The sequence below is a fragment of the Microcaecilia unicolor genome, chromosome 5 (genome assembly GCF_901765095.1).
Source record: "Microcaecilia unicolor chromosome 5, aMicUni1.1, whole genome shotgun sequence".
Taxonomy (NCBI): Eukaryota; Metazoa; Chordata; class Amphibia; order Gymnophiona; family Siphonopidae; genus Microcaecilia; species Microcaecilia unicolor.
Genome location: NC_044035.1, coordinates 134,949,417 through 134,974,254, shown reverse-complemented (window position 1 = coordinate 134,974,254; position 24,838 = coordinate 134,949,417). Strand labels below are relative to the sequence as shown.

General features: G+C 35.4%; 2 protein-coding genes across 24 annotated transcripts in view; both read left to right on the top strand.

Annotated features, from left to right (window-relative positions):
* Positions 1–24,801, top strand: part of LOC115470293 (uncharacterized transmembrane protein DDB_G0289901-like) — a 266,720-nt gene extending 241,919 nt beyond the window's left edge. For 15 of the 21 annotated variants that reach the window (XM_030203310.1, XM_030203328.1, XM_030203326.1 and 12 more), the window contains 11 exons: positions 6,501–6,596; positions 8,396–8,491; positions 10,039–10,134; positions 11,358–11,453; positions 12,918–13,013; positions 14,477–14,572; positions 16,480–16,575; positions 17,621–17,716; positions 19,988–20,083; positions 21,768–21,863; positions 24,656–24,801. In XM_030203310.1, coding sequence (XP_030059170.1) covers positions 6,501–6,596; positions 8,396–8,491; positions 10,039–10,134; positions 11,358–11,453; positions 12,918–13,013; positions 14,477–14,572; positions 16,480–16,575; positions 17,621–17,716; positions 19,988–20,083; positions 21,768–21,863; positions 24,656–24,711 — 1,016 coding nt within the window. In that variant the 3' untranslated portion in view covers positions 24,712–24,801. The remainder of the gene's footprint in view (positions 1–6,500; positions 6,597–8,395; positions 8,492–10,038; positions 10,135–11,357; positions 11,454–12,917; positions 13,014–14,476; positions 14,573–16,479; positions 16,576–17,620; positions 17,717–19,987; positions 20,084–21,767; positions 21,864–24,655) is intronic. The other 6 variants (XM_030203318.1, XM_030203314.1, XM_030203319.1 and 3 more) reach the window with 6 other exon arrangements.
* LOC115470295 (hornerin-like) overlaps positions 1–24,838 on the top strand; it is a 406,057-nt gene that overhangs the window by 294,537 nt on the left and 86,682 nt on the right. The gene's annotated exons all lie outside the window — the stretch shown is intronic.

Here is a 24,838-nt window from a genome sequence, read left to right as displayed (position 1 = left end):
ACTCGAGCTAAGCTTTAGTAAACAGGGGGGGGGGAGGGGGGTTAGTGCTTCTAAAAATTAGCGTGCGCTAACACTAGAGACAACCATATTTTCCTATGAGTGTCTCTGGCGTTATAGTGCACTAAAAGCACTAGTGCACCTTAGTAAATAGGGTCCATACATAATATATAAAACATTACATTAATAAAACAAAAACATAATGTAATACACCTAACAATAAAAAATCAAGTCCATATATGATTAAAAAAAAACAATCACAGATATGTTTTCAAAAGTTTTCTGAATTGTTCATAATTTGGACAATGACGAACCTGGCCAGACAACTCATTCCACAAAGAGACTTCAGCTGACAAATGCTAATGCCCATGTATCATTACATCCCCTTGGGATTTGAAAGGTAGGTCTGGGGATCCTTCGTGGGTGAGGGTGGAGTTGAGAAACAGGGGGGGAGGGCATTAGAGTCTTCTGCAAAAGAAGGCCATTGGGGGGAGGTGGTTCTGACAAAAGCCCATTAGGATGTAACCTATAAGCCTCAGGCTTTGCAGCTCAGTGCTTCCAGGATAGAAAAATCACAGCTTTTGGTCCACCACAAGTCACTATATTCAATTTACATAGTAATAAGCTATTTTGCATGTTTTTACATGTTTTGTATCCAATTACTATGTGTTCTGCTGTTCCTAATATTAACATATGTTACAGGAATTTAATTCACGTTACTGCTCGTTAACACACATTAAGTAGATATTTTTCTGTTTCTGGAGGGCTCACAAAAACAATAATTAAAAAAAAAAAGAGTTAATGAGCTTTCCACCTGGATCTTTTGATTTATACTCCACTGCACTGACCATCATGCCACTCCTCAGACCTGCTTCCTGTTTTGCTAAGAATGCCCATAATAGCTGAAGATGTCATAGATGTCGATATCCACTTCCAATTTCACTTTCAGGGGACGGGAGGAGGACAGCAACAACTGGGGGATTAAGGAGGTGCCATGCTTTAAACCCTCCAGTGAACAGCTGCTCAATCAGAGCACCTTTCTGTAACCTGGACATAGCTGAACCAGACATAAATAAGGAAGTCCTTCTTTATAGACATGGGTATTTCTTCTCCTTCCATAATCACTGTTGGACATCCAGATTTCAAGCCCTCCCTAGTCCCATTCAAAACATGCCCAGATAAGGCCCTTTTGCTATTTGGATGTACTGTAGTCTTGAATGTCTGTATTCTGCCTTAACAAAATTAGAATTTGAACATTTCAAGCACTTGGACATCAATTTTGTCCTTTCAAAATAACCATATGCTTTGAAAATGAATGCTGTGAGGCACTTATATAAAATAATAGGAGATATCTGGCAGAAATCATTGGTAAAATTAACCCATTTAGGCTTCCATCTCAGTAGCAGGTAATAAATATACATATCTAGAACAGATGTGATAGTGCATAGTTTATAAAATATGAGAATAAATTTGAATTCCTATCACATTCCACTCAAATTTGTCTCCAGACCATGCCTATAACCAAACTCAGGTACAAGTTCAACATTCTTGTTATCGTGTGTAAGTGTACACATAGGGTAATATTATAAGAATGTAACTGGCATTGAACTCTTACTGAAAGCATGAGCTAAATTCAAATAATAATAATAATAATAATTGTACATGTTTATAATGTCAAATATGCAAAAAATGTCTTTCTAAAATTACCCTCCAGATCTGGTTTGGTGTCCTCTAATTTGGAAAAAGGTTCAATTAAAAAAATGAATTAAAAAGGTTTAATGTATATATTAAACATACACCACTGCATAGCAAATAATTAAAGTAAGAATGTATGTTAAGTGATATCTACCTTACCTATGAGACAGAAAATAATTAGACAATTATCATAATTACATAGGTGAAGTCAATCTTGTAATTGATTTTAAGGGCTCCATTAATCCACACATAATACTTATTTGGCACAGGGAGGAGCACTACTTGAGTATATAAATGGCTTGTACATGTAGACCAAACCAAAGACTCACATAACTCTTCTTCTTCTTCTTCTGCGCTACTGTAGTCAGAAAGAAACAAATATGTCTGCCAAGGGTGGTAGTGGAAATAGCTGCTGGAATCAGCAGACAACATCCCACCAGGATCAAGACAACTCAAGCCAAAACAAAAGCAAAGTCTATGATCGTAAGTTATATTTTATTATGATGCAGTGATTGTTCATTTCTTTATCACTTTTGCAAGTGTTTTTATTTCCCTTAAAATATAAGAGTTCAATTTTAAAGAGATTCTTACTGAACTGGGTTGAATGAATGACCCATTGACAGGGTGGCATACTTCTATTTGAAGGAATTGGATTTGGTTTTCAAGTCTAGGTTCAGCTTTTCTGGATAGCATTTACAGTCTCTGGAGGGAAACCTAACCATCCCTAAAACAGTGACTATTTAGATTCAGGGTGCATTTTCTGCACGGCAGACTCCAGAAGAAATTGTGGTCTGCAGCTCCTAACAAAGAATTATATCTATGATTGCTTGCCTGAAAGTACAATTTCAAGATAAAGCAAATTAAATTCGTAAAATATTCAAGCAGATAATAATACAGAGCCTCACAGAATTTCATTTCTTATTCTATTCCATTCTGTATTATCAGAAACATCAACAACTGGTAAGGGCAGTTTCTGTGGAGGTCAAATTTCTGAACGTAAGTTTTAATTAAAAATTATGTATGTCTGAAGATACTGTTTAAAACATGCTGTGTGATCTTTGCAGAAGTTTGCATTCAGCATGATAGCACACTGTTATTACAGAGACCATAGTTCAGTTTTTAATCCTAGATTCATGATCTCTGGCAGTCCGAAATTGGAATGCTGCAGAGGTAGTGTTTAGGATTTCCTGGAATGAAGGGAGACCCACCTTTCTCTAACTCTGAAACCTACTGTCCATATTTCGGGTGCATGCAAATCAGACTGCATAGAATTGTTACTTCTGAATATGTATTGTAGTTAAGATGGGTTTGGTAAACTGGATTAAGTTAGAAATTTGATGGGGGTGGGGCAAATTCCAGGAAGTTGAGAATGCTCATGACATTTCAAAGCAGAAAATATCAAACATCGACAGATTCACACTTCTAATTCTGTGCAGTTGTGCATCATTAGAAACATCTTCAACTGGCCAGGGCAGTAGCTTTGGAAACAAGTGGAGGCAGAGCTCACAGAGCTCTCAGGTTGCAGTTGACTCCCGACAACAGAAAAATCAAGTCATACGTTTTAATTCATTGCAATACTTTTTCTATAGAAACTATTTAACAACTATTGTATGATTTTAGAGATGTTTGACTTCGTAGATGGTTCTGTTAATGGGTTGTTGCTGTTTTTATATTTGTTTTTAGAGAGGATTGCCTTCATGATCAGTGAAAATGTTTTAATGGAAAAAATGCTTAATTTAATTAATTTTTTTAAGGGCCCTTTTACTAAGCTGTGGTAAGCACTAATACATGCTTACTACAGCAAAAAAAAAAAAAGGCCTTACCGCTAGGTCACTCAAGCACACTGGGGTAATTTTTACATGTGTGCGTGTTTCCTATGCACTAAAAAGTAAGCTTTATTTTTTAGTTTGGGGGATAGGTCTGGGCGAAGAGTAGGCTAATCAGATAATGCAGATACATTGCTGCATGCAAACATTTTAACACATAGGTAGCACATGAGCCCTTACCCCCTACAAAATAGGTGTAGCTAAGGGCTCACATGCTTATGATCACGCACTAATGGGACTGTTGATAGCACATGGACATTAATGGTTGAAATAGAAAAATCGGCCATCTTACCCACAAGGGAATGACACACGTTAGCACACACTAAGGCCACTTTTTACAGCAGCTTAGTAAAAGGGCTCCTTAGCTAGTTATTTTTTTAAATCTATGATTCTAACGACTATGTTTACTAAGGTGCGCTATGGGTGCGTTAGCATTTTTAACACGCGTAAATGGTTTACACTTGTTAAATGCTAATGCGCCCATAGAAATATATACTCTCCATATTATTTGACTAATATTTGCTCAAATATTAACACCCCACATATGCATTCAATAATATCAACTATAACATTTGCTGTATTTATTGAACTTTAACTCATTACATTCATGCACACCCGATAAAGTCCCTCCTAAGATTTTTCCATGAACAAATTCCCCAAACCAGCTGCAATAATGTCCAACGTTGTCTGTCCACCTGAAGATGATTTTTTAATCATAAAGTAACAGCGTGTTCAACTTATGCTGCCTAATTATTTGTCCAAGCAGCAATACAAAATCATGTGTATTCGATGGGTGACATTCTTGTACTCTAAAAGCACTGCCACATACACGTTATCCTATGCTCATTCACAGCAACTGAGACAAAGTCAATCAAGGCATGTCTCTTAGTCGGACTCCATCTGGATGCTTTCACACGTTCCAACAACAACTCAATATCTTTCTTTGAGACCAAATACAGAAATAAGAAATGTGTCACTCACTGTATACATGCATTTATTCTAGTAATTTAATCATTTATGTCTGCAATCAGTATATAACTGTTATCTGCTTTATGCTGTTTCAATTGTATTAATCTTTTTATAGAGCAGAATAGAATGAAAATAATTTAGTAATAAAACCTTTCTCTGAAAATCAGAGGAAATAATTTAAGATCCTCTTCAAATAACACGCTCCATTACTTTGTAACAAGAAAGCTGCATTTTCTATGGAATTACAATTTTAAGGACCCTTTTAATAAAGGGTTGGCAGGTGACAATGAGGTTTCCACATGCCAATGCTTAAATACCGCTGGGCTGCCACAGCAGCCTGGGAGTAGTTCCCACCCCAAGCACATGATATATCTGGCACTAGAAAAATACCGTTGCTTACCTGGTGGTAATTGGGCAGCACCATGCACTGCCCGGTTACCGCTAGGTTAGCGCATTAGTCCTTACTCCCCCCCCCAAAAAATGGCCGCATGATAATACTGTGAGAAGAAGGGGATTCAGCGCATGTCAAAAACACACGCTGATGCTAGTGCAGGCCCCCTTTTCTCGTAGCTCAGTAAAAGGGCCCCTAAGTGCTCTCGCATTATGGACAAACTAATCAGTTAGCACGGTGATAACCTCAGCAACTGGCTGATTAGCAAATCCACACCTGTGATTTACGTGAACACATCTCTTCAATATCACGTACTTAGTGCATGGAGATCACATAATGAATGCAGAACATTTGGCACGTCCTGCATTAGACAATTTTTCATGCTTTAGGCTTGTGCTAGAACCTAAAGCAGCTTAGTAAATGACCTCCTAATAAAGAAATCGTAATTATTTTATTTTAAAAAATAACAAATTGGACTCCTGACATAAGGCCAAAGCAACTTACTAAAATTCTCGGTCCAGCCAGTGAAAAAAAAAGTCTGTGATCATATTACCATCATTTAAGGGCCCATTAACTAAGCCGCATAAGCGTCTATGTACGCCCAACGTGTACCCAGTTACCTTGTGGCTCTTGTGGTAAATTCATTTTTGAGGCGTGTCCAATACATTTTCAGAAGCGTGTTTCGGATGTGCACCAAGTGGCATTTGACACACATAGCTCATTACCACCCGGTTACCGCGTGAGACTTTAATGTTAGGCCAATGGTTGGTGGTAAGGTCTCAGACCCAAAATGGATGTACGGCAACTTTGATTTTTCCGCACATCCATTTTCAGCAAAATTTTTAAAAAGGCCTTTTTTTACAGGTGCACTGACAAATGAATAGGCGCGTGCCCAAAACCCATGCCTACACTACTGCAAGCCACTTTCAGTGCACATTAGTAAAAGCAGCCCTTAGACAATTTAATCTTGTACCAGTAACTATCCCTGAGAGGGAGAAAAACCTATCAGTGAAACAGTGACACCTTCTGGGCAGATTGTGGTGCTTGTAAAGTAAAGGGCATAGGTATCAACATAGAATACTGTAAAGACATGCTATTTTTACAGTAATTTGGACTATTTTTGTTCAGCTCCCATTTTATGCAATTAGAACTATTTACTAATAACTGGAGTTAACTGTAAATAAAATGACTTAACAGTAGCCCACATTGATAAATTCTCACCTAAGTTGCAAAGGTAATCATAGTGTATGACCAAATACATTTATTATAGTGACTACACTCCATTTTATATTTTCAACATTGATATCTTGCCCTTCCAGTCAAAATAGGGCAGCTTAGTTCAGCATACGTGAAAGAAGAATATGATTTTAAAAATTCCTAAAACATACAAAAAAGCCTCAGGAACACAAATCAGGAAAAAAAGCCATGATCTGACAATTTTGAGGAAATGTAGGTATAAGTACACTTGTATAACTGTATCTGGCAGGCTGTTCTATAGAAGCAATTATGAAAAGAAGTTAAAATAGGGCAACATCTCCTGGTAGTTCGAATGGGAAAGTTACATGGAATCTGAAGCAATTAAGATGTCACAAAATCACTCATTTCACTCTGTTGCACCTTAGAATCAAGCTCATCTTCCACTGGTGGAGGACATTGTGGTCAGACTTCACAGAACTGGCAGGATGGATCTTCTAATACATCCCAAAAGAAAGGCCAAGGTAATAATCTAAAGTTTCATTTCATAATAACAAGAATAATACTTCAAGAAACAGGGAAAAGCTGTAAAAGTGCTCTGGATTTGGTTTAAATTTAAAACTTCCTCTAATTTTTAAAGTGAATAGAACAATTTTCATGACTTATACTGTAGTTTTAATAAAGTGGTCCTGACTCACATTTTGTTTTTATCTATAACAATAACCAGCCCATTTTATGGATAATTCCGTGTTTGTGGACTCATAATCAGACACCTACTCATTAAAAAGTTCTATTTTGCATTATAGATCATTAACTTTTCAGTGTTGATATGTGAATATGCATTTAGCTCAGTATTTATGCCAGACATTGATCTGGTGTAATAACTTGCATCTCAGTGCTGGAGGTATGCAAATAACTTATTGTTTCCATGCTATATGTAAGTGGGAGTCTCAACCATTCTTTGCCCAGACGAACCCATGTATACCACATTTGTTAAATATGCAGCTCATTTTGCAACAGATCAATTTTTGGTTCAACTATGAATAAGTTCTATTGACCTAGTTGTATCTTGACCTTGCATTTAACAAGATAATATTTTATGAATCCCAATTATAGCGTTATATAGGTGTTCAACTATATGTGCATAAGTGTGCACATAAGTGCATTTATACTAGTAATCTAATCCTTTATATGTGTAATCAGCACTTGTTTTACCATCTATTTTTAGAAAGCATCTCCTTTATGCTGTGTCAGTTGCATTAATCTATGAAAATAATTTTGTAACAAAACGTTCAGTGAAAATTAGAACAGATAATTTTAGACCCTGTTCACATAATATGATCCATTGCTTTGTTACAACAAATTTGTATTTTCTATGGAATTACAATTTCATGGGATGGCGGGCGACAATGAGATTGCCACGCATCAATCTGTAAATACCGCCGTGCTGCCGCAGGAGCCCAGCAGTAGTTCCCACCCCCAGTACATGCTATATCTGGCGCAACAAAAATATAATATTTTGGTAGTGTTGGTGCTTACCTGGCAGTAATTGGGCAGCAGCATGTGCTGACCAGTTACTTCTAGGTAAGAAGGTTAGACCTTATACTGCCTCAGTGGGTGGTGGTGGTAAACGCATTCCCCTTAAAAAATGGCAAAGAAATAAGTTGTTCACTTACTGCATGGCCAGTTCTTTTCAAGAAATAAAAATAGCCTCTTCTGGGCAGATTGTGGTGCTTCTACAGTAAAGGGCATAGGTACCAACATAGACTACCATGAAGACATTATTTTACACTAACGTGTACTATTTTTGATCAGCTCCCATTTTAAACAATTTGGCCTATTTACTAATAACTGCAGCTAACTGTGTACAACATAACTTAACAGTACCCCACATTGATAACTTCCCTCCCAAGCTACAAAGGCAATACTAATGTATGGCCAAATACTTTTAGTATGATGACAGTACTCCATTTATCTTGTCCTCCCATTCTTAAATAATGCAGCTTAGATCAGCATATGTGAAGGAAGAATATGATTAAAAAATTTTCAAAAACATACAAAAATGCACTGAAACATAAGTTAGAATCAACAGGAAGAGCCTCAGGAACACAAATCAGGGAAAAGTCCATGATCTGACAATTTTGAGGACATGTAGATATAAGGACTCTTGTATAATTCTATCTGGCAGGCTGTTCAATAGAAGCAATTATGAAAAGTAGTTAAAATAAGGCAACATCTCCTGGTAGTTTGAATGTAAAAGTTATAAGGAATCTGAAGCAATTAAGATACCACAAAGCACTCATTTCACTCTGTTGCACCTTAGAATCAAGCTCATCTTCCACTGGTGGAGGACAGTGTGGTCAGACTTCAAAGAACTGGCAGGATGGATCTTCTAATACATCCCAAAAGAAGGTTCAAGGTAATAATCTAAAGTTTTATTTCATAATAACAAGAATAATACTTCAAGACACAGGATAAAGCTGTAAAGGTTCTCTGGATTGGTATAAATTTAAATCATCTTCTACCTTTTCAGATGATAAAATTTTTCATGATTTATACTGTAATTTTAATAAATGGTCTTGACAAACATTTTGTTTTTATCTATAACAATAACCAGCCTATTTTAAGGATTAATCTATCTTTGTGGACTCATAATTAGACACCTACTCAGCATCTACTTTGCTTTATACAATATTAGCTTTATAGAGTAGATATGTGCATATGCGCTTAGGGGAGTACTTATTCCAGACAATGAAATGGGGTAATCACTTCCACCTCTGTGCTGGAGGAATGCAAATGATTTATAGTATTCTATGTTTTATATGTAAGTGGGAGTTTTGCCCTGACACACCCAAATATTCCCCATCTATTAAATATGCAGTATATAAGATATGTACATATTTACAGAATAGATTTTAGGAGGAATTGTGGCACATACAGTGGATCCCCAATATAATATACCCCACAATAACACAAATTCACATATAGAACAATTATGTTTTAGTTCCACTTTTTAAAATTTACAGCTGTTTTTGCAACAGATCAATTTTTGACTCAATTATGTTCATGTTCGATTGACCCTGTTAATGCAACAATATTTTATCGATCCCTATTATAGTATTATATTGGTATTAAACTATATGTAGATAAGTGAATATAAGTGCATTTATGCTAGTAATCTATTCATTTATATGTACAATCGGTATTTAAATTTTAGTACCTATTTTTTTAAATTATCTGCTTTATGCTGTGTCAGTTGTATTAATCTTTTTTATAGTTAGAATAAAATGAAAATAATTTTGTATCATAGGTACCAACACAGACTACCATGAAGACATATTATTTTTACACTAACTTGTACTATTTTTGTTCAGCTCCTATTTTATACAATTTGGCCTATTTACTAATAACTGCAGCTAACTGTGTACAACATAACTTAAAGGTACCCGACATTGATAACTTCCCTCCCAAGCTGCAAAGGCAATACTAGTGTATGGCCAAATACTTTTAGTATGGTGACAGTATTCCATTTATCTTGTCCTCCCATTATTAAATAACGCAGCTTAGATCAGCATACGTGAAGGAAGAATATGATTACAAAAATTTTCTAAAACATACAATAATGCACTGAAGCATATGATGGAATCAACAGGAATAGTCTCAGGAACACAAATCAGGGAAAAGGCCATGATCTGACAATTTTGAGGAAATGTAGATATAAGGACTCTTGTATAATTCTATCTGGCAGGCTGTTCAATAGAAGCAATTATGAAAAGTAGTTAAAATAAGGGAACATCTCCTGGTAGTTTGAATGTAAAAGTTATATGGAATCTGAAGCAATTAAGATACCACAAAGCACTCATTTCACATCTCCTGGTAATTGTAAATGAATGGCTTTGTTATATTGAAGATGAAATGATTAAAATATCACAAAAGCACTCTTCTTACTCTGTTGTTGCACCTTAGAATCAAGCTCATCTTCCACTGGTGGAGGACATTGTGGTCAGACTTCAAAAAACTGGCAGGATGAATCTTCTAATACATCCCAAAAGAAAGACCATGGTAATAATCTAAAGTTTTATTTCATAATAACAAGAATAATACTTCAAGAAACAGGGAAAAGAAACAGGGAAAAGCTGTAAAGGTTCTCTGGATTGGTTTAAATTTAAAACGTCCTCTACCTTTTTTAAATGATGAGAACAATTTTCATAATTTATACTGTACTTTTAATAAAATGGTACTGACTTACATTTTGTTTTTATCTATAACAATAACCAGCCCATTTTATGTATAATTCTGTGTCTGTGGACTCATAATTATACACCTACTCTATAAAAACTTCTTTAGCTTTTCAGTGTTGATAGGTGAATATGTGTTTAGCTCAGTATTTATGCTAGACATTGATCTGGTGTAATAACTTACACCTCAGTGCTGGAGGTATACAAATAACATTGTTTCTATGATATATGTAAGTGGGAGTCTCAACCATGCTTTGCCCAGACCCACCCAAGTATACCACATTTGTTAAATATGTAGCTCATTTTGCAACAGATCAATTTTTGGTTCAATTATGATTATGTTCTATTGACCTAGTTGTATCTTGGCCTTGCATTTAACATGAGAAGTGTGCACATAAGTGCATTTATACTAGTAATCTAATCCTTTATATGTGTAATCAGCACTTAAGTGTTACCATCTATTTTTAAAAAGTATCTCCTTTATGCTGTGTCAGTTGCATTAATCTATGAAAATAATTTAGTAACAAAATGTTCAGTGAAAACCAGAAGAGATAATTTAATACCCTGTTCTATGAGCCATTGCTTTGTTACAAGAAATGTGTATCTTCTATGGAATAAAACGTTTTTGGGACCTTTTACTAAAGGTTTGACGTTCGGCATTGGGGTTGCCACAAGTAAATCTGGAACTACCGCCAGGCTACAGCAGTAGCCCGGTGGTAGTTCTCACCCCCAGCGCTCCATTTCCAGTGATACAAAAATATTTTCTATTTACTGAAACATACAAAAATGCACTGAACTATGAGGCAGAATCAACAGGAAAAAACTCAGGAACACAAATCAGGGAAAAAGCCATGATCTGACAATTTTGAGGAAATGTAGATATAAGGACTCTTGTATAATTCTATCTGGCAGGCTGTTCAATAGAAGCAATTATGAAAAGTAGTTAAAATAAGGCAACATCTCCTGGTAGTTTGAATATAGAAGTTATATGGAATCTGAAGCAATTAAGATACCACAAAGCACTCATTTCACTCTGTTGCACCTTAGAATCAAGCTCATCTTCCACTGGTGGAGGACATTGTGGTCAGACTTCAAAGAACTGGCAGGATGAATCTTCTAATACATCCCAAAAGAAAGGCCATGGTAATAATCTAAAGTTTTATTTCATAATAACAAGAATAATACTTCAAGACACAGGTTAAAGCTGTAAAGGTTCTCTGGATTGGTATAAATTTAAATCGTCCTCTACCTTTTCAGATGATAAAATTTTTCATGATTTATACTGTAATTTTAATAAATGGTCTTGACAAACATTTTGTTTTTATCTATAACAATAACCAGCCTATTTTAAGGGTTAATCTATATTTGTGGACTCATAATTAGACACCTACTCATCACCTACTTTGCTTTATACAATATTAGCTTTATAGAGTAGATATGTGCATATGCGCTTAGGGGAGTACTTAGTCCAGACAATGATATGGGGTAATCACTTCCACCTCTGTGCTGGAGGAATGCAAATAATTTATAGTATTCTATGTTTTATATGTAAGTGGGAGTTTTGCCCAGACACAACCAAATATTCCCCATCTATTAAATATGCAGTATATAAGATATGTACATATTTACAGAATAGAATTTAGGAGGAATTGTGGCACATACAGTGGAACCCCAATATAATATACCCCACAATAACACAAATTCACATATAACACGATCAAGTTTTGGCTCCACTTTTTAAAATTTACAGCTGTTTTTGCAACAGATCTATTTTTGACTCAATTTTGTTCATGTTCGATTGACCCCGTTAATGCAACAATATTTTATTGATCCCTATTATAGTGTTATATTGGTATTAAACTATATGTAGATAAGTGAATATAAGTGCATTTATGCTAGTAATCTATTCATTTATATGTACAATCAGTATTTAAATTTTAGTACCTATTTTTTTAAATTATCTGCTTTATGCTATGTCAGTTGTATTAATCTTTTTTATAGTTAGAATAAAATGAAAATAATTTTGTATCATAGGTACCAACACAGACTACCATGAAAACATATTATTTTTACACTAACTTATACTATTTTTGTTCAGCTCCTATTTTATACAATTTGGCCTATTTACTAATAACTGCAGCTAACTGTGTACAACATAACTTAAAGGTACCCGACATTGATAACTTCCCTCCCAAGCTACAAAAGCAATACTAGTGTATGGCCAAATACTTTTAGTATGGTGACAGTACTCCATTTATCTTGTCCTCCCATTCTTAAATAACGCAGCTTAGATCAGCATACGTAAAGGAAGAATATGATTACAAAAATTTTCTAAAACATACAATAATGCACTGAAGCATATGATGGAATCAACAGGAATAGTCTCAGGAACACAAATCAGGGAAAAGGCCATGATCTGACAATTTTGAGGAAATGTAGATATAAGGACTCTTGTATAATTCTATCTGGCAGGCTGTTCAATAGAAGCAATTATGAAAAGTAGTTAAAATAGGGCAACATCTCCTGGTAGTTTGAATGTAGAAGTTATATGGAATATGAAGCAATTAAGATACCACAAAGCACTCATTTCACTCTGTTGCACCTTAGAATCAAGCTCATCTTCCACTGGTGGAGGACATTGTGGTCAGACTTCAAAGAACTGGCAGGATGAATCTTCTAATACATCCCAAAAGAAAGGCCATGGTAATATCTAAAGTTTTATTTCATAATAACAAGAATAATACTTCAAGACACAGGTTAAAGCTGTAAAAGTTCTCTGGATTGGTATAAATTTAAATCGTCCTCTACCTTTTCAGATGATAAAATTTTTCATGATTTATACTGTAATTTTAATAAATGGTCTTGACAAACCTTTTGTTTTTATCTATAACAATAACCAGCCTATTTTAAGGGTTAATCTATATTTGTGCACTCATAATTAGACACCTACTCAACATCTACTTTGCTTTATACAATATTAGCTTTATAGAGTGCATATGTGCATATGCGCTTAGGGGAGTACTTAGTCCAGACAATGATATGGGGTAATCACTTCCACCTCTGTGCTGGAGGAATGCAAATAATTTATAGTATTCTATGTTTTATATGTAAGTGGGAGTTTTGCCCAGACACAACCAAATATTCCCCATCTATTAAATATGCAGTATATAAGATATGTACATATTTACAGAATAGAATTTAGGAGGAATTGTGGCACATACAGTGGAACCCCAATATAATATACCCCACAATAACACAAATTCACATATAACACGATCAAGTTTTGGCTCCACTTTTTAAAATTTACAGCTGTTTTTGCAACAGATCTATTTTTGACTCAATTTTGTTCATGTTCGATTGACCCCGTTAATGCAACAATATTTTATTGATCCCTATTATAGTGTTATATTGGTATTAAACTATATGTAGATAAGTGAATATAAGTGCATTTATGCTAGTAATCTATTCATTTATATGTACAATCAGTATTTAAATTTTAGTACCTATTTTTTTAAATTATCTGCTTTATGCTATGTCAGTTGTATTAATCTTTTTTATAGTTAGAATAAAATGAAAATAATTTTGTATCATAGGTACCAACACAGACTACCATGAAAACATATTATTTTTACACTAACTTATACTATTTTTGTTCAGCTCCTATTTTATACAATTTGGCCTATTTACTAATAACTGCAGCTAACTGTGTACAACATAACTTAAAGGTACCCGACATTGATAACTTCCCTCCCAAGCTACAAAAGCAATACTAGTGTATGGCCAAATACTTTTAGTATGGTGACAGTACTCCATTTATCTTGTCCTCCCATTCTTAAATAACGCAGCTTAGATCAGCATAAATAAAGGAAGAATATGATTACAAAAATTTTCTAAAACATACAATAATGCACTGAAGCATATGATGGAATCAACAGGAATAGTCTCAGGAACACAAATCAGGGAAAAGGCCATGATCTGACAATTTTGAGGAAATGTAGATATAAGGACTCTTGTATAATTCTATCTGGCAGGCTGTTCAATAGAAGCAATTATGAAAAGTAGTTAAAATAGGGCAACATCTCCTGGTAGTTTGAATGTAGAAGTTATATGGAATATGAAGCAATTAAGATACCACAAAGCACTCATTTCACTCTGTTGCACCTTAGAATCAAGCTCATCTTCCACTGGTGGAGGACATTGTGGTCAGACTTCAAAGAACTGGCAGGATGAATCTTCTAATACATCCCAAAAGAAAGGCCATGGTAATATCTAAAGTTTTATTTCATAATAACAAGAATAATACTTCAAGACACAGGTTAAAGCTGTAAAAGTTCTCTGGATTGGTATAAATTTAAATCGTCCTCTACCTTTTCAGATGATAAAATTTTTCATGATTTATACTGTAATTTTAATAAATGGTCTTGACAAACATTTTGTTTTTATCTATAACAATAACCAGCCTATTTTAAGGGTTAATCTATATTTGTGCACTCATAATTAGACACCTACTCAACATCTACTTTGCTTTATACAATATTAGCTTTATAGAGTGCATATGTGCATATGCGCTTAGGGGAGTACTTATTCCAGACAATGAAATGGGGTAATCACTTCCACCTCTGTGCTGGAGGAATGCAAATAATTTATAGTATTCTATGTTTTATGTGGGAGTTTTGCCCAGACACACCCAAATATTCCCCATCTATTAAATATGCAGTATATAAGATATGTACATATTTACAGAATAGAATTTAGGAGGAATTGTGGCACATACAGTGGAACCCCAATATAATATACCCCACAATAACACAAATTCACATATAACACGATCATGTTTTGGCTCCACTTTTTAAAATTTACAGCTGTTTTTGCAACAGATCAATTTTTGACTCAATTATGTTCATGTTCGATTGACCCCGTTAATGCAACAATATTTTATTGATCCCTATTATAGTGTTATATTGGTATTAAACTATATGTAGATAAGTGAATATAAGTGCATTTATGCTAGTAATCTATTCATTTATATGTACAATCAGTACCTATTTTTTTAAATTATCTGCTTTATGCTGTGTCAGTTGTATTAATCTTTTTTATAGTTAGAATAAAATGCAAATAATTTTGTAACAAAAACACTCAGTGAAAATCAGAGGAAATAATTTAAGATCACTTCAAATAACATGATCCATTGCTTTTTTAACAAGAAAGTTGCATCTTCTAAGGAATTACAATTTTAGGGGATGGCTGGCGACAATGAGGTTGCCAGGCATCAATCTGTAAAAACCACCGTGCTGCCGCAGAAGCCTAGCAGTAGTTCCTACCCCCAGTGCATGCTATTTCTGGTGCAACAAAAATATAATATTTTTTTAGTGCCGGTGCTTACCTGGCAGTAATTGGGCAGCAGCATGTGCTGACCAGTTACTTCTAGGTTAGCATGTTAGCCCTTACACTGCCTCAGTGGGTGGAGGTAGTAAACGCATTCCCCTTAAAAAAATGGCAAAAAGATAAGTTGTTCACTTACTGCATGGCCAGTTCTTTTCAAGAAATAAAAATAGCCTCTTCTGGGCAGATTGTGCTGCTTGTACAGTAAAGGGCATAGGTACCAACACAGACTACCATGAAGACATTATTTTACACAAACTTGTACTATTTTTGTTCAGCTCCCATTTTATACAATTTGGCCTATTTACTAATAACTGCAGCTAACTGTTTACAACATAACTTAAAGGTACCCGACATTGATAACTTCCCTCCCAAGCTACAAATGCAATACTAGTGTATGGCCAAATACCTTTAGTATGGTGACAGTACTCCATTTATCTTGTACTCCCATTCTTAAATAACACAGTTTAGATCAGCATACGTGAAGGAAGAATATGATTACAAAAAGTTTCTAAAGCATACAAAAATGCACTGAAGCATATGATGGAATCAACAGGAATAGTCTCAGGAACACAAATCAGGGAAAAGGCCATGATCTGACAATTTTGAGGAAATGTAGATATAAGGACTCTTGTGTAATTCTATCTGGCAGGCTGTTCAATAGAAGCAATTATGAAAAGTAGATAAAATAGGGCAACATCTCCTGGTAGTTTGAATGTAAAAGTTATATGGAATCTGAAGCAATTAAGATACCACAAAGCACTCATTTCACTCTGTTGCACCTTAGAATCAAGCTCATCTTCCACTGGTGGAGGACATTGTGGTCAGACTTCAAAGAACTGGCAGGATGAATCTTCCAATACATCCCAAAAGAAAGGCCATGGTAATCATCTATAGTTTTATTTCATAATAACAAGAATAATACTTCCAGAAACAGGGAAATGCTGTAAAGGTTCTCTGGATTGGTTTAAATTTAAAACGTCCTCTACCTTTTTAAAGTGATGAGATCAATTTTCATAATTTATACTGTACTTTTAATAAAATGGTACTGACTTACATTTTGTTTTTACACCTCAGTGCTGGAGGTATACAAATAACATTGTTTCTATGATATATGTAAGTGGGAGTCTCAACCATGCTTTGCCCAGACCCACCCAAGTATACCACATTTGTTAAATATGTAGCTCATTTTGCAACAGATCAATTTTTGGTTCAATTATGATTATGTTCTATTGACCTAGTTGTATCTTGGCCTTGCATTTAACATGAGAAGTGTGCACATAAGTACATTTATACTAGTAATCTAATCCTTTATATGTGTAATCAGCACTTAAGTGTTACCATCTATTTTTAAAAAGTATCTCCTTTATGCTGTGTCAGTTGCATTAATCTATGAAAATAATTTAGTAACAAAATGTTCAGTGAAAATCAGAAGAGATAATTTAAAACCCTGTTCTATGAGCCATTGCTTTGTTACAAGAAATTTGTATCTTCTATGGAATAAAAAGTTTATGGGACCTTTTACTAAAGGTTTGACGTTCGGCATTGGGGTTGCCACAAGTAAATCTGGAACTACCGCCAGGCTATAGCAGTAGCCCGGTGGTAGTTCTCACCCCCAGCGCCCCATTTCCAGTGATACAAAAATATTTTCTATTTACTAAAACATACAAAAATGCACTGAACTATGAGGCAGAATCAACAGGAAAAGACTCAGGAACACAAATCAGGGAAACAGCCATGATCTGACAATTTTAAGAAAATGCAGACATAAGGACTCTTGCATATCTAGCAGGCTGGTCTATAGAAGCAATTATGGAAGGAAATTAAAATAGGGCAACATCTCCTGGTAATTGTAAATGAATGGTGAAGTTACATGGAATCTGAAACAATAATCACAAAAGCACTCTTTATACTCTCTTGCACATTAGAATCAAGCTTTTCTTCCACTGGTGGAGGACAATGTGGTCAGACTTCACAGAACTGGCAGGATGGATCTTCTAACACATCCCAAAAGAAAGGCCAAGGTAATGATCTGAGGATTTATAATAATAATTCTTTTAGAAACAGGGTAAAGCTGTAAAGGTTTTTTGGATTGGTTTAGATTTAAAACTTCCTCTGCCTTTTTAAAAGAGACGATGACAATTCTCATGATTTATACTGTATTTTTAATAAAATAGCCCTGAGTTACATTTTGTTTTTATCAATAACAATAACCTGCCCATTTTAGGCTAATTCTATATTTGTAGTCTCATAATTAGGTATTCTATAAAAACATCTACTTTGCTTTATAGAATATTAGGTTTATAGTGTAGATATGTGCATATGCGCTTAGGTGAGTACTTATGCCAGGTATTGAACCGGTGTAATCACTTGCACCTAAGTGCTGGAGGTTTGCAATTAACTTATAGTATTTTTTGTTATATATGTAAGATGGAGTCTCACCCATACTTTACCTGTACCCACATAAGTGTACCCCATCTGTTAAATACGCAGTTCATAATATATGTGCATAATTACAGAATAGTGTTTAGGTGGAATTGTGGCACATATAGCACAATCATGTCCTGGACTCCCCTTTTTTGTACCTACAGCTCCTGATGAAACAGATCAATTTTTGGTTCAATTGTGTTCATTTTCTATTGACCCTTTTACAATATGACTCTGCATTTACCGATCCCAATCATAGCGTTATATGCAGGTTCCACTTTATATGCTTAAGTGTGCACATAAGTGAATTTATGCTAGCAATCTAATCATTTATATATGCAATCAGTACTTAATTGTTAGCACCTATTATTTTAAATTATCTCATTTTATGCTGTGTCAGTTGTATTAATCTTTTTATAGAGCAGAATAGAATGAAAATAATTTAGTAAAAAAAACATTCACTGATAACCAGAAGAGACGAATTAAAACCCTCCTGTTAAGATGATCCATTGCTTTTTAGCAAGAAAGTTGTATTTTTAATGGAATTAAAATATTAGTGGACCTTTTACTAAAGGGTTGGTACATGACAATTTGGTTGCCATGTGTAAATCCGGAACTACTGCCAGGCTATCGCAGAAGCCCGGACGTAGTTCCCACCCCCAAACTCTATTTAAGGTGATACAAAAATATTTTCTATTATTATAACACCAGTGCTTATCCTGAAGTAAATGGTTCACTTAATGCACTGCCATTTAATTTCATGAAAGAAAACCAGCCTTTTACCCGTTGCAGTAAAACGGGGCCTCAGCTCATGTCAAAAATTCATTGATGCTAGTGCAGGACCCTTTTTGCTGTAGCGTAAGAAAAGGGTTCCTAAGTGCTTTTGCATTATGGACAAACTAACCAGTTTGCACAGAGGTAATGTCAGCAAGCTAGCTGATTAGCACATACATGCCCATGATTTACAACACATCTCTTCCCCCCAAAATTAATATCACATACTTAGTGCATGCAGATCACATCATGAATGCAGAAACTTGGGCACTTCCAGCATTAGACCATTTTTCAAACATTAGCTTTGTATTAGAATCTAAAGCAGCTTATTAAAAGGACCTCTAAATAAATAAATGTTTATTATTTTAGAAAAAAATAACAAACTGTTTTCCTGACATAAGGCCAAAGGCTCTTATTCAAATGCTCAGGCCCAGTCAATGAGAAAATATGCGATCATATTACCAACATTTGGACAATCTAATCTTGTTCCATTTATGATCCCTGACAGAAAGGAAGCTCAATCTATCAATGAAACAATGACACCTGGGCAGGTTGTTGAGCTTGTACAGTAAATGACATAGGGCATCTTTTATCAAACTGTTCTAGCAGTTCCTAATGCTGTAATGCCAACAAAGCCCATTCATTTTTCTCAGCAGTGTAGCATGGGAACTGCTAGTGCGGCTTGATAAAAGAGGCCCTTAAGTATTTACTAATAACTAGAGTTAACTATAAATAACATGACTGAACGGTAGACCACATTGATAACTAACCACCAAAGTTGCAAAGGCAATCATAGTGTATGACCAAATACTTTTATTATGGTGACTACACTCCATTTTATCTTTTTAACATTTATATCTTAAAATCCCACTCTTACTTAGGGAAGCTTAGAGCAGCCATGATCTGACAATTTGAAGGAAATGTAAGGGATCTTGTATAACTGTTTCAAGCAGGCTGCTCAATAGAAGCCATTATGGAAGAAAGTTAAAATAGGGCAATTTCTCCTCATAGTTGTAAATGAATGCTGAAGTTACATGGAATCTGAAACAATTAAAATATCACAAAAATACTCTTTTTACTCTTTTGTACGTTAGACTTAAGCTCATCTTCCACTGGTGGAGGACAGTGTAGTCAGACTTCACAGTACCCTCAGGGAGGATCTAATAATTCATCCCAAAACAAAGGCCAAGATAATGATCTGAAGTTTTATTCATAATAGTTCTTTTAGAAACAGGGTAAAGCTGTAAAATATCTTTGGATTGGTTTACTTTTAAAACTTCCTCTAGTTTTGTAAAGTGATGGTAACAATTCTCATGAGTTACACTGTACTTTAATAAAATGGCCCTTAGCTACATTTTGTTTTTATCTGTAAGAATAACCTGCCCATTTTTAGGGTAATTCTATAATTTTGGACTCATAATTAGACACCTACCCTATAAAGACATCTACTTTGCTTTATAGAATATTAGCGTTAAAAAGTAGATATGTATATATGCGTTTAGGGGACTACTTATGCCATACATTGAACTGATGTAATCACTTCCACCTAAGTGCTGGAGATATGCAAATAACTTATAGTATTCTATGTAAGCGGGAGTCTCACCCATGCTTTGCCCAGACCCACACAGGTGTACCTCACCTGTTAAATACATAGTTTGCTATATATGTGCATAATTACAGAATAGCATTTATGTAGAATTGTGGGACATACAGTGGAACCTTGATATAGTGCACCCAACAGTAATACAAATCCACATATAATCTGATCATATCTTGGCTTCATTTTTATTATATTTGTACTCCGCACTTTTTCCCACTCATGGCAGGCTCAATGCGGCAGGCAATGGAGGGTTAAGTGATTTGCCCAGAGTCACAAGGAGCTGCCTGCACCGGGAATCAAACTCAGTTTCTCAGTTCCCCAGGCCCAAAGTCCACCACCCTAACCACTAGGCCACTCCTCCACTTTTTTTACATACAGCTTCTTTTGTAACAGATCAATGTTTGGTTCAATTGTGTTCATGTTCTATTGACCCTGTTTCAACGTGACTCTCGCATTTTATCAAGATGATATTTTATGGATCCCAATAATAGCGTTATAACTGGTTTCTACTATATGTGCATAACTGTGCACTTAAGTGAATTTATGCTAGTAATCTAATCACTTATGTGTGCAATCAGTACTTAACTGTTAGCATCTATTTTTTAAAAAATTACCTCCTTGATGCTGTGTCAGTTAACTTAATGTTTTTATAGAGCAGAATAGAATGAAAATAATTTAGGGGCCCTTTTAATAAGGTGCACCGAAAAGTGGCCTGTACTGGTGTAGGTGCGTGTTTTGGACGTGGGCATGTCCATTTTTCAGGGTGCCTGGAAAAAAGGTGCTTTTTGTGGCCAAAAATGGACGTGCGACAAAATTAAAACCAGCGCACATCTATTTTCGGCCTGACACCTTACCGCCACCCACTGACTTAGCAGTAAGGTCTTATGCGCTAACCAGGTGTTAAACTTTAGCATGTGTAAATCAGGTAAGTGCCACATCAAGGTTAGTTCCTATTTGATTCGTGTTAAAAACAATATGACAAAACAATTTACTAAAGCACAAAAATGCACTGAAGCATCAGATAGAATCAACAGGAAGAGACTCACGAACATCAATAAGGGAAACATCCATGATCTGACAATTTTAAGAAAATGTAAACATAATGACTCTTGTATAACTGTATCAGGCAGTCTGCTCAATAGAAGCAATTATGGAAGAAAGTACAAATAGGACAGTTTCTCCTGATAGTTGTAAATGAATGGTTAAATTACAAGGAAACTGCAACAACTGAAATATCACAAAAGCACTCTTCTTGCTCTGTTGTTGCACATTAGAATCAAGCTCATCTTCCACTGGTGGAGGACAGTGTGGTCAGACTTCACAGAACTGGCAGGGTGGATCTAATAATTTATCCCAAAACAAAGACCAAGGTAATTATCTGAAATTTTATTTCACAATAACAAGAATAATACTTTTAGAAACAGGGTAAAGCTATAAAAGTTCTTTGGATAGGTTTAAATTTAAAACTTCCTGTATCTTTTTAAAGTGATGATAATTTTTGACCCCTGTTTGCTAAGGTGCACCAGCATTTTAGCACGTGCACGAAGTTAGTATGCGTTCTGTAGGCACCCATAGGAATATTGTTTTGCCTACATAGTTAGCACACGCTAATGGTTACCGTGCGCTAAAAGTACTAACACACCTCAGACGTGGCTTAGTAAACAGGGCACTTAGGGGGTCTTTTACTAAAGCTTAGCTCGAGTTATCTGCAGCAGGGCCCATTTTAATCCTATGGGCCCTGTTCCAGATAACTTGAGCTAAGATTTAGTAAAAAAAAAAAAAAACCTTAACTAACTAGTGATTAGTGTAGTGGACTCTGATGCTAGGGAACTGGGTTCGATTCCTACTGCAGCTCCTTGTGACTCTGGGCAAGTCACTTAGCCCTCCATTGTCCCAGGTACAACTAAGTACCTGTATATAATATGTAAACGACTTTGAATGTAGTTGGAAAAACCACAGAAAGGCAATATATAAGTCCCATTCCTTTATACTGTACTTTTAAAAATTGACCCTGACCCACATTTTATTTTTATCTATAAATATAACCTGCCCATATTTAGGGTAATTCTAAATTTGTGGACTCATAATTAAACACCTACACTATAAAAACAACTACTTTGCTTTATAGAATATTAGATTTATAGGGTAGATATGTGCACTTAGGTGAGTACTTACGCCAAGCATTGAACCAGTGCAATCACTTGCACCTAAGTGCTGGAGGTATGCAAATGATTTCTATGTTACATATGTAAGTGGGAATCTCACACATGCTTTGCCCAGACCCACACATCTATACCTCATTTGTTATATATGCAGTATGCAAGATATGTGCATATTTACAGAATAGGTTAGGTGGAATTGTGGGACATACAGTGGAACACACGAAATAATGCACCCCACAATAATATGAATCCATATATAACGTGATCACGTCTTGGCTTCCATTTTTTACATACAGCTCCTTTTGCAACAGATCAATTTTTGGTTTAATTGTGTTTTTGTTCTATTGACCCTGTTACAACATAATCCCGCATTTAGCAAGATGATATTTTATGGATCCCAATCCTAGCATTATATTCGGGTCCACTACATGTGGATAAGTGTGCACATAAGTGCATTTAAGCAAGTAATCTAGGGGGTCTTTTACTAAAGTTATCTGAAGCAAAGTGCATAGGAATAAAATAGGCCCTTCTGCAGATCACTCGAGCTAAGCTTTAGTAAAAGACACCCCTAATCATTTATAAGTGCAATCAGTACATAACTGTTAGCACATATTTTAATTGCCTTCTTTATGCTATGTCAGCTGTATTAATCTTTTTATAGAGTAGAATAGAATGAAATTAATTTAGTACCAAAAACATTCACTGAAAATCAGGAGAGAAAATTTAAGACCCTTATCAGATAACATGATCCAGTGCTTTTATGGCACCTTTTACCAAAGGTTTGACATTCAGCAATGGGTTTGCCGCACGTAAATCCGGAACTACCACCAGGCTACTGCAGGAGCCCAGTGGTACTTCCCACCCCCAGTGTTCCATTTCCAGTGCTACAAAAATATTTTCTATGTTTGTAGTGCCAGTGCTTACCCGGCAGTAAGTAGCGCTGCCCAGTTACTGTCAGAACAGCATGGCAGCCCTTACCGCCACCTCAATGGGTGGAAGTAAGTGCATCCCCTAGATATGACCAAGTGGTAAGTGGTTCATCTACCGCACAGCCATTTCTTTACATGAAAAAAAACCAGCCTTTTACCCGCTGCGGTAGAAGGAGGCCTTAGTATGTGTCAAAATCACACGTTGATGCTAGCACAGGACCCTTTTTACCGCAGCTTAGTAAAAGAGCCCTGAGGTGCTCTCACATTATGGACAATCTAACCAGTTAGCATGGTAGTAATGTCAGCAAGCTAGATGATTAGCACATCCACACCCATGATTTACCTCAACACATCTCTTACACAAAAATTTATATCACGTACTTGGTGCATGTAGATCACAAAAGGAATGCAGAACTTTTGGCACTTCCTGCATTAAACCATTTTTCATTCATTAGGCTTGCGTTAGAAACTAAAGCAGCTTAGTAAAAGGGTCTCTGCATAAATAAATCTTTATTATTTTATATTAAAAAAACTGTTTTCCTGATATAAGGCCAAAGGCCCCTAAAATTATCGTGTGCTAATACTAGAGACATCCATATATTCCTATGGGTGTTTTTAGCATTAGCACACTCTAATTTTTAGCACATACTAAAAACTAAGTGCCTACAGCATTTCATCGTAAACAAGGGCCTAAGTAGGGCAGACTGTCAGTGGAAAATTCAATGATACTACCCTACCCTCATGCTAGTAAATCACTTGTCAAAGCCTAATTAGAATTGTCAGTTAGATATCATAGATCTAAATTAATATAACATTGTTTTCTTTTATAATTGTTTTCCTTTTTATTAACTTCAATATGTAAAATAATGTGAATGTTTCAGGCCCAGAAATCCTCTAATGTTTTTGGTGGACATCATAAAGCAATGACTTATATTACATGTTTTCAGCTAAAAAGTAAATGCATAAAAATCCTTATATAGGGAATGACTTATTAGGAAGTGTGCAGGGAGCCTGAGAAAGTTTGAGAAAGCATTGAGTACATGTTCACTAACATTGTGTTTCTTGTGGCAGGTGGATGTCAAAAAACAGATCAGCAGAAACAATGCACAAGTGAATCAAAGAAGTGAAAAAGCAACACTGCAACTCCACTTTCCACAGATCAGAATCATGCATTTAACCTCTGTGTTTAAATTGGTGATCATTCGGTTTTCAAAAGATTAATCTTTTAATGTTAATTTGAAACATAGTTTTCTC